The sequence below is a fragment of the Anolis carolinensis genome, chromosome 5 (genome assembly GCF_035594765.1).
Source record: "Anolis carolinensis isolate JA03-04 chromosome 5, rAnoCar3.1.pri, whole genome shotgun sequence".
Classification (NCBI taxonomy): Eukaryota; Metazoa; Chordata; class Lepidosauria; order Squamata; family Dactyloidae; genus Anolis; species Anolis carolinensis.
This window is the reverse complement of record NC_085845.1, coordinates 202647424-202658778: the sequence shown is the minus strand read 5'-3', so window position 1 is coordinate 202658778 and position 11355 is coordinate 202647424. Positions and strand designations below refer to the sequence as shown.

General features: G+C 41.5%; 1 protein-coding gene across 9 annotated transcripts in view; it reads right to left on the bottom strand.

Annotated features, from left to right (window-relative positions):
• Nucleotides 1-653: 653 nt before the first annotated feature.
• The window catches only part of ccdc136 (coiled-coil domain containing 136), a 57751-nt gene continuing 47049 nt past the window's right edge, over nucleotides 654-11355 (bottom strand). For 8 of the 9 annotated variants that reach the window (XM_062983391.1, XM_062983387.1, XM_062983388.1 and 5 more), the window contains 3 exons: nucleotides 9775-9918; nucleotides 4065-4176; nucleotides 654-2187 (listed from right to left, as the gene is read on the bottom strand). In XM_062983391.1, coding sequence (XP_062839461.1) covers nucleotides 4075-4176; nucleotides 9775-9918 — 246 coding nt within the window. In that variant the 3' untranslated portion in view covers nucleotides 654-2187; nucleotides 4065-4074. The remainder of the gene's footprint in view (nucleotides 2188-4064; nucleotides 4177-9774; nucleotides 9919-11355) is intronic. The other variant, XM_062983389.1, reaches the window with a different exon arrangement.

Genomic DNA, 11355 nt, shown 5'->3' with positions numbered 1-11355 from the left:
ACGATGGCCTCTTCTAGTTTCTTCCGCATTAATACCTTTGGCTCCAATTTTTCACAGGAGGACCTAGGGATTCCTAGAAAGGTATTCTGGCAGGTCCTCTGCCTCTAACCGCAGTGAATGTGAAAGGCTGACTGTAACAACAACAACAACAACAACAACAACAATGTGAAATAATAAAAAAGTGAAGAACCTGCTTTGATTCAAGTCAAAAATCAGAAACTCCTCAAAGAACAGCAGACAAAGAATCAGTACAAGAAAACCGCACTACAAACTAGAGCTGACAGCTGGCACAACCAAGCATTGCATGGAAAGTTCCTTGACAAAACTGAAGGAAAAGCTGATAAGGAGAAGATCTGGCTATGGCTCATGAATGGGACCCTGAAGAAGGAAGGAGACAGAAGGCCTGATCCTTGCAACCCAGGAGCAAGCCATCAGAACAAAGGCAATTCATCACACAGTCCTAAACGCTTGGGAAGTGTTCGACTTGTGATTTTGTGATACGAAATCCAGCACGTAGATCTCGTTTGCTGTGTCATACTATGTCTTTGTGTCAATAATAATAAAAATAATAATAATAATCTCATGTTTTTGACCATTCCTTGATGATTCAGAAAAGAGGAGATCAGACCAAGAAACAGACCGGAGACGGGACATATTTATAAAGATCTTTCGTTCTTTTACTGAGCTACAACATAGAACAAAGACAAAGATCCACAAAGAGTCTCCGGTAGCTTTGTGTTTGTGTGTTTGTGTGTGTTTTGAGCTTCTTTTCTTAAAAGTGACCTGCCCCTTCTCAGGTGGAGGCGGTGGGGCAAAAGGCCGAGGGAGGGAAGACAAAAACAGTAAGAGCCGACCGCGAGGTGACAGGGCGAAGGAATGCCCTTGGACACATACAGACGCACACAGAATAAACCATGCAGGGCCAGGATTTCGTGCCCAATGGGTCCAGAGAGGCTGGCTTGTGGCAATCCAAAGGACTGTGCCCCCCCACATCCCTACCTATTGTGTTTTGGGGGGAGCGGAGAGGGATCCATTGCTAGAAAGGAGGCTGAGTGACCCCCATGTTTTTCCCCTGACTCCAAGACATTTCTATCCTTTCTATCCGGCAGCACCAAACCTTTGAAGTTGCAAAGACCGCGTTTGCACACACCGAGACACAGACCGACAAGCATTTCCCAAGGCTGTGATCAAACCGGGGAGGGGGAAATGTGGGGCAGGAGGGCCAGAGACACAATGCATGGACCCAAAGGCTCAGGAGAAGCATCTGGAAGTACTTTCAAAGGAGACAAAGGAAGGAAGGAGAAAGCAGAGGGACACATAGAGCTCTCCTTTGGCCACTTCGGGGCACCCCCCCCCCCCATTGGGTCCCCATCACAGTGTTATGACAGGCCTTAAGTATTGCCAAAGAAAAATATGGGGAGACCCCCAAAGATTTTCCCTCAACCCCAAACACCTTGCGTGCTGTTCGAACCCCAAAATTATTGCCAATGTTTTACCTCCGTGGCTGTGTTTGGAACAATGCATTAGGTATTGCTCTGGGTGGCCCTAAGAAGCCTTAAGAAGCCCCTTCCCCAAAAAGGTGTCATAGAATGGTCACCAAGGGAGATCTGAGGTTAAAAGAGGGGATCTCAACTCCTTCCTAAGATTTTCAATCCCTATAAAGGGGGTTCGGGCCCAAATGAGGATAAAAAAGAGGCACGGGTCAGTGGACCGGGGTTTTCTGCTACTTCCTGTGCTTCTGAATCCCTAGAAAAGGGGGTCTGGCCTCCTTCGTGCATCTTGGTCTGGGCATGAAGCACTAAAACTTTGAGGACGGAGCCCAAAGGGATGTACCCCGTATCCTATGGGCAGAAGGGTGAGGAGCCTGTTTCTATAGCTCCAATGCCACCCCATCCTTCCCCCCCATTTGGTCCCCCCCTTATTCGTAAATGCTGGAAAGAGAGGGAGTTTGCTACATTAGGCCATTGCGGAGCCCACCCTCCGAAGGTCAAGAGGGAGAAGGGAAAGGGGGGTGGGGAAAGGGGGGTGCGGCGTGGTGTGTGTGTGTGCGGTCCTCTCCACGGCGGGCGGCCACGGAGGCCTCCCCCCCATTCAACTGGAGCTGCATCTCTTCAGGCTGGGATACAGGAACAAGGCCCCGGCCAAGGCGACAAAGACGGCCAAGGGCTTCATCCCTCCGGCTGGGACCTGGCGAAGGAGACGGAGACAGAGTGAGGCCCGGGACGGAGCATCACATCACAACACTCACCCTCATCCTCCGACTCAACCCTATTTCCATGCATTACAGCAGGCATGGGCCAACTTTGGCCCTCCCTCCAGGTGTTTTGGACTTCAACTCCCACAATTCCTAACAGCCGGTAGGCTGTTAGGAATTGTGGGAGTTGAAGTCCAAAACACCTGGAGGGAGGGCCAAAGTTGGCCCATGCCTGCATTAGAGCTAACTAAACCACACTAAAGTGCTCAAAAGGAAGAAAGCTAATTTAATTGTATTTTAATTTTATATCCATGCACTAATATTGAACTATTTTTTAATTTTAGTATTTGTTTTAAATTTTTATTACGTCATGTGGTTGTTAGAAGCCTATGGGGAGAAAGACCAGATACAAATACAGATAATAATAGTAATAGTAATAATAATAATAATGGAGCATCATGAAACTTCTCTCTAATTCAAGGTGCTTTACATCTGTGCTGTACTCCGCCTTGAGCTGCAAGGAGAGACAGATATTATTATTATTATTATTATTATTATTATTATTATTATTATTATTATTATTATTACATGTAGGCATGAGGAATTTTTATTTTATTTACTATATTTATACCCTGCTTTTCTTACCCCAAGGGGCGGATAAACTATGGCAAAATTTAATGTCACATAACCCCTTACTCATGAGAGCCAGTAAATAAGAAACTCTATATTATTGCATATAGACATAAGAGCCAGTATTAGGAATGCTATATTGTTGTTGTTATTGATTATACATGAGAGCCAGTATTAGGAACTCTATTGTTGTTGTTGTTGTTGTTGTTATTGCATATAGACATGAGAGCCAGTATTAGGAACTCTACATCATCATCATTATTATTATATAATATTAGGAACTCTGTATTAGTATAATACAGTTTATTATTCCTATTACGTACAGGCCTGAGAACCAGCATTAGGAACTTCTATTATTATTATTATTATTATTATTATTATTATTATTATTATTATTATTATTATTTTGTATGACACAGCAAACAAGATAGATATGCTGGATTTCGTATCACAAAATCACAAGTCGAACACTTCCCAAGTGTCTAGGACTGTGTGATGTATTTTCGGCTGATGTGTGCAGATCCCAGTAGGGTGGCCTTTTGCAGTTGGCAAATAATAATAATAATAATAATAATAATAATAATAATAATAATAATAATAATAATAATAGACACTTGGGAAGTGTTCGACTTGTGATTTTGTGATATGAAATCCAACATATCTATCTTGTTTGCTGTGTCATAAAAAATTAATAATTATTATTATTATTAGAATTGCATATAGACATGAGAGCCAGTATTAGGAACCCTACATTATTATTATTATTATTATTATTATTATTATTATTATTATTATTATTAAATATTAGGAACTCTATATTAGTGTTACTATTACGTACAGACATGAGAACCAGCATTAGGATCTTTTCTACTAAAGTTAGATAATTTTATTTTGTCTCTGCTATTTGAAATGTATTACCTCCAACACTAAAAATAAAAACCGTACTGGAGCATCCTGCGTATTTCCTCTCCTGTTTCCTACCATAAGCTCATATTTAGCACTGGCTACCTTGCACTCTACTCTGCTGTAGAGACCAAACTACACCAAACTGCCTTTAATCCTACATATCTACAATGGTTTGGAAGAGGCAAAGGATAGGGAGAGGGAAGGCAGGTCAGATGTGGTTGTCGGGAGGACAAACAGAAAGCCACAAACGAAAGAAAAAGAGACTATGGGGACGGGGAGGGGAGCGCGGCCTGGTCGTGCAGGTGAGGCAAAGCGAAGCGGATCCCAACAGTACCTGATCGGGGTTAGGATGAGGTCTCGGCCCACCAACACCAGAGCAGAGCCACTATGACAACCAGTCCTATGAACGGGAGTGAGATGACGGGGGGCTCGGGCGCACGGGGGGCCTGGGCGGGGAAGGGGGGGAGCGTGGAATGGCGTGGAGGTGGAGGTGACGGCCACGGGAAGACCACGGAGGAAGGGGGGAGGGGGAGAGATGAGCCGAGGCAGGAGGAGGGAGAGAGGGAGGAGAGAAAAGAGAGAGGTTGTTAGACCACGGAAGGGGGTCCTGGCTGGAGGTGAAGCAGCATCAACACACACAGAGCAACTGAGAGACAGAGGGGACCCTGCTGTGCAGGCATGGGCCAACCGTGGCCCTCCTCCAGGTGTTTTGGACTCCCACAATTCCTAACAGACTACTGTAATGAAATAAGATGTATGGTTTGGATGAAATTATCTTGCTCTGAGCCAGAAAGGCAATTCTGATGTCCTTAAAGCTGATAGGAAACAATACGAGTGCCATAAATGCAAAGACAGAACATAGAGCTTCCGATCACTGCTGCCTGTGGAGTCTGAGGGTTCATCTACATTGCAGAAATAATGGAGTTTGAAACCTTTCTAACTGTCATGACTCAACAGTATGGAATTCTGGGAGCTGTAGCTAGTTTGGCATCAGCATTCTTTGAGATAGAAGACTAAAGACCTTGTAAAACTACAACACCTCATCCCAAGCCCCTTACCAACTTACCGACTTACAACCTGGCAAAATTTCTGGCTACACAGCTACAAACCCACATTGGGCTCACTACACATTATATCAAGGACTCTACACACTTTATAGAAAAGATCAGCAACCTCAATCTAAGCACCAAGGACATCCTGATCAGCTTTGATGTGGTGTCCCTTTTTACCAAAGTCCCAGTAGCTGACACCCTCACACTAATCAAACAAAACTTCCCAGAAGACATCACAGCCCTGTTTCACCATTGCCTCACCACTAGCTACTTTCAGTGGGACACTGGATTCTATGAACAGAAGGATGGAGTGGCCATGGGGAGCCCTCTCAGCCCAGTAGTAGCAAATTTCTATATGGAATACTTTGAAAAACAGGCCCTAGAAACAGCACCAAAAAAGCCAACTGTTTGGTTCAGATACGTAGATGACACCTTCACAATTTGGAGCCATGGAGAGGAAGAACTCAGCAAGTTCCTGGACCATCTTAACAGCATCCACCCAAACATCCAATTCACCATGGAAAAAGAAAAGGAAGGAAAACTGCCATTTCTAGATGTTCTGGTCATCCGCAAACCCAATCAACAATTGGGCCACACAGTTTACAGAAAACCTACACACACAGATAGATACCTTCATAAAAACTCCAACCATCACCCAAGTCAAAAAAGGAGCACAATCAAAGCCCTGACAGACCGTGCACAAAGAATCTGCGAACCTCACCTCCTCCAAGGTGAACTCAACCACCTAAACTGGGCTCTACAGGCCAATGGAGACTCCACCACAGACATCAGAAGAGCTGCAAGGCCAAGAACAAGCCATGAGAGTCAAGACAAAGATCCACCCAGAGGAAAGGTGTCCTTACCATACATCAAGGGAACTACTGACCGCATAGGGAAGCTGATGAAGAAGCACAACCTACAAACTATCTACAGACCCACGAAGAAAATCCAACAAATGCTACGGTCAGCGAAGGACAAGAGGGATCCTCTCTCTTCTGCAGGAGTCTACCGGATACCATGCAGCTGTGGACAAGTCTACATAGGGACCACCAAACGCAGCGCCCAAACAAGAGTCAAAGAACATGAAAGGCACTGCAGACTAATTCAACCAGAGAAATCAGCCATAGCAGAGCATTTGATGAACCAGCCTGGACACAGAATACTATTTGAGAACACAAAAATGCTGGACCATTCTAACAACTATCATGTCAGACTACACAGAGAAGCCATTGAAATCCACAAGCATGTGGACAACTTCAACAGAAAGGAAGAAACCATGAAAATGAACAAAATCTGGCTACCAGTATTAAAAAACTCAAGAATCAGAACAGTAAATAAAAAGCAATACTCTGAAAACAGAGGATTTCCAGACATGAATCAACCTAGGGCAGTTAACGACTCTAAACAAAGGATGCCCCAGAGGCAGGAAGAAGACAGCAGATAAGCTTTTCAATGCTAATTAAAGTGATTAACTACACACATTCACACTGACCTCTCTCACCCTAGACTTTCCACAGATATATATTTACCTCTTTGCTTAGTTTTCTCCATACCTCACAACCTCTGAGGATGCCTGCCATAGATGTGGGCAAAACGTCAGGAGAGAATGCTTCTGGAACATGGCCACACAGCCCGAAAGACACACAACAACCCTGTGATCCTGGCCATGAAAGCCTTCGACAACACATAGTCCTGGATTGCTTACTTCTTTCTCTAGTTTACATTCCTCACTGTATGCACTTTCTCCGGCCCAGTTCATTTTTTTATGAACTTCCTCAGGTTTTTTATCAAACCAGGTTTTATTTTACAGTAAAGTCTCACTTATCCAACACTCACTTATTCAACGTTCTGGATTATCCAATGCATTTTTGTAGTCAATGTTTTCAATACATCATGATATTCTGGTGCTAAATTCGTAAATACAGTAATTACTACATAGCATTACTGTGTATTGAACTACTTTTTCTGTCAAATTTCTTGTATAACATGATGTTTTGGTGCTTAATTTGTAAAATCATAACCTAATTTGATGTTTAATAGGCTTTTCCTTACTCCCTCCTTATTATCCAACATATTCGCTTATCCAACATTCTGCCGGCCCATTTATGTTGGATAACTGAGACTCTACTGTATTATGTTTATTGATCTGTTTTTATATTGATATGTTTTCATTACTATCTCTGTAACCACTTGGGCTTGGCCCCATGTAAGCTGCCCCGAGTCCCCTCAGGGAGATGGAGGTGGGATATAAAAATAAAGTTGTTGTTTTTGTTGTTGTTGTATGGTTGGGATCTATATAGTCTAGAGATGCCAGCCTATGATTGAAGCCTGGAAAACTACAAGAAGGAGGTGAAGAATACATGGACTGTAATTAAAAATTGCTGATGAGAATTGCTGACATTGATGATGTCCTGTTTTGCTCCAGAAACAGCCTTATAATACGAGTAAGAAAAGCAACTAAGAAAGCTTTACTTCCGCAAAATAATAATGCAAACAGCAGTAAAAAGGAAACAGAAGGTAAAGTTCCAAAGCAATGCAAAGTCTTACAGCAGACATCAAACAAGTGTCTTTGGCAACAAGTCTTCACATGACAAGAGCAAGATTATTTGGGAAAAAGGCTTACAGTATACAAGAAGAGTCTTTAGCAGAAGTCTTTTGCAATGCCAACACTAAAGCTGTGGCACGGAGAACAAAACACAAACACACCAGGAAGGTCAGTTGCTGCCAGTACTGACTACTGGCTTTGCTGCTAATTTATAGCCTTGAGCTCCCAGCATACGCAGACGGGAGAGCAATGAGTCACTGACCAGGAGGTCATAAGTTCGAGGCCCACTCGGAGCTATGTTTGTTTGTCTTTGTCCTGTGTTAAAAAGGCATTGAATGTTTGCCTATATGTGTAATGTGATCCGCCCCGAGTCCCCTTCGGGGTGAGAAGGGCGGAATATAAATGATGTAAATAAATAAATAATAAATAAACTTGGTGTGTCAAAATTCACCAAAAAACCTAGCATGACTTGGGTGGTGTGTCACTTTGAGAAAAAAAACCATAATTTCGCAATATGTATAGTTTAAATTTAAAAAAATGTATAATTGCAATATATAATTGTATTTAATAAATCAAAAACTATTTACTACCATTATTTCCATGTACAACAATCTATGGTACCTTTTGCAGTTTCCACGCTGATTTCTCTCTATTCTAGTTTCAATGTAGTCATGAATAATGAATAATATAATAATAATATAATGGTAATAATATGATAATACACTACAATAATAATAATAGAATAATAATAGAATGATATAATATATATATAAATGTAATGTGCATAATTCCCATGGAGTAAACAACAAAAGCACTGGACCAAATCACACCAAATTTGGCCACAAAAGACATAGTCATCCAATCAATCTGCATGCGGCAGCGTGTCGGCAAAAATGGCTAGGCGTGTCAGTGCTGACACGCGTGTCATAGGTTGACCATCACTGTCCTAGGGTGAGGTCTGATTGCTCAGCATTTTTGCTGTGGTTCTAGCTGACCTTCTCCTTTCTTCTTTTGCCTTTTGCCATTCAAAAAACGTAGGGACTTGTAGTATGTCTTCCTTGTCTTTTCCTTCCTCCTCAACACTTGATCCCAAATCCCCAAGTGCTACCAAGTGCCTCCCATTCTACCTCCTCCTCCGAAGCAGAAGAGTAGTCCACAACTGATGACCAGAGACAAATGATTAACTATGTGGTCGAAAACAACATGTTTACATTACCAAAGACAATGGCTCTTGTAAATAAGGAAGTCAACACAATGGCTCCTTACATTTAAGAATAAAAACCAACATCACTTAAAGTCAAACAAGGCTCCTTAAGAAGGAAAACCAATTATCGCTTAAGGAAGTAAAGCCAACACCTGTAGGGAACTGACAAGAGCCAGCATGTTTAATAATAATAATAATAATAATAATAATACTTTATTTATATACCGCCCTATCTCCCAGATGGGACTCAGGGCGGTTTACAATCATAAAAACAACACAAACATTACATAACAACATAATAACACATTATTAAACAAAGTAAAATAATACAATTATAACAATAAATAACACTTACATGACCAGATCAAGGGGACGGGAACCATGTTTTAGCTGGCCAAACAACCTGCCATTCATTTAAAACTTTCAGAACCACATCAACAGAAAATGCTACATAAAAGAGACCCTTTTTTCTCAGAAAAATGTGTCAGACCAGCAGGACACCATTTCTGAACACCATTATGAATAGCTGCCTCCATTCAAGAAGCTGATCAACTTAACCAAGAAGGATGGTAAGAATGCTTGATGAACGAATGACTGATGAGTGAATATTTATAAGTGTATGAATGCTGAGTAAAATGTAAATACAGTAGAGTCTCACTTATCCAACATAAACGGGCCAGCAGAACGTTGGATAAGTGAATATGTTGGATAATAAGGAGAGATTAAGGAAAAGCCTATTAAACATCAAATTAGGTTATGATTTTACAAATTAAGCACCAAAACATCATGTGATACAACAAATTTGACAGAAAAAGTAGTTCAATACGCAGTAATGCTATGTAGTAATTACTTTATTTATGAATTTAGCACCAAAATATCATGATAAGTGAGACTCTACTGTATCCCCTTTGTCTGTGTAACCAATATACTGTAGTTATTATAAAACCCAGTACTGGAGTCTGTGTCTAATTCTTTCTCTGAAAGGGCCTAATGAAACCTGTCTCACTGAAAGCGGAATAAAATAATATTTTTAAAGTTTAAAAAGTACTTATTACACTACTGGCTGTTAGGAATTGCGGGAGTTGAAGTCCAAAACACCCGGAGGAGGGCCGAAGTTGGCCCACGCCTGCCGTAGTGCCAAACAACATTCCCAACTTAGAAGAGGATGCCTTGTTTCCACCCCCTGCCACCCCATAGGTATGGCCCCGGGTGCCCCTTCCCCTCACTGCCCGGTCTGGATTACCCGTCCGCCAATGGGGATGGTGCCGTTGAGCCGCTCGATCTCTTCTTTGCACAGCCGCAGCTCCTCGTGCAACTGCTCCCACTCGCTCTGGCTGAGCCGGCACTTGGACTCCATTTCGCGGAGACTGTTCCGAGCCTGGTTGCACTGCAAGGGAGAGAGGAACACTTGCAAAGTGAGAGAAATGTAAGATACTGGAAGGTAGGGAGAAATGTGATGGAATGCGCTGATATGGGATGAGTGACACTGGGAAAAGGTCCATGGGAAAGGTCTGAAGACCATGAATAATCCCTATCAGGAAGCTGGGGATGTTTAGCCTGCAGAAGAGAAGATTGAGAGGACACATGATTGGAATGTATAAATATGGAAGAGGGAGCAGGCTTGTTTTCTGCTGCCCTGGAAACTAGGATTCGGAGCAATGGGTTCAATTTACAGGAAAGGAGATTCCACCTGAACCTTAGGAAGAACTTCCTGACCATAAGAGCAATTCAACACTGCCTCGGAGTTTGGTGGCGGCTCCTTCTTTGGAGGCTTTGAAACAGAGGCTGGATGGCCATCTATCAGGAGGGCTTTGACTGTGCTTTTCTTGCATGCCAGGCGGTTGGACTAGATAGCCAATGTGGTCTCTTCCAACTTTACACTTCAATGGGATCTAAGGATCTAAGGTCTAAGCTCAAAATGTGGTGATGTTTCACATACACTTTTTGCACATAGCCTGAAGGTACATTTTATCCACAATGCGGGGTGAGAAGGGCGGAATATAAATACTGCAAATAAATATAAATACTGTAAATAAATAATAATCAAGTATGTGAACAACAAACCTTCATAAAGCAAAGGTGTGTCAGTATCTCAGCAACCCACAAGGACAGGTTTGGATTTGGGCTTACCGTATATACTTGAGTATAAGCCGACCCGAATATAAGCCGAGGCACCTAATTTTATTACAAAAAAAACTGGAAAAACATTGACTCCAGTATAAGCCGAGATACCAATAAAATTACATTAATTGAGGCATCAGTTGTTTAAATGCTTTTGAATCTTTACATCAAACTGTAATTTAAGATATGACTGTTCAACTCTGATTAAATCATTATTTTCATCTTTTTCAATGTAAATGTGCTTATGTATCATTTTAATAATAATAGAGTGAAATAATAAATGTAATAATAATAAATGCAGTAAAATAATAAATGTAATAATATAAAATGTTATTTTGCGCAGAAAATAGGATTTTTGTTTCTGTGCAGAAGCACAAACAATTTTGATTGTGAAATAAATACACATTTTGTGCAGAGATATTATTCTACGGAAAGAAAACACTGTTATTATTATCAAATATCAAATAAAAGGAAAATGGCCTGTGTTCCTTTTTGCCTGTTTTCTTCCTACAGGTTGTTATTTTGTGTAGAAAATAGGATTTTTGTTTCTGTGCAGAAATACACACACAATTTTGGGTGCGAAATAAATACACATTTTGTGCAGAGATATTATTCTGCGGAAAAAAAACACTGTTATAATTATCAAATATCAAATAAAAGGAAAATGGCCTGTGTTCCTGTTTTGGCCTGTTTTCTTTCAGCA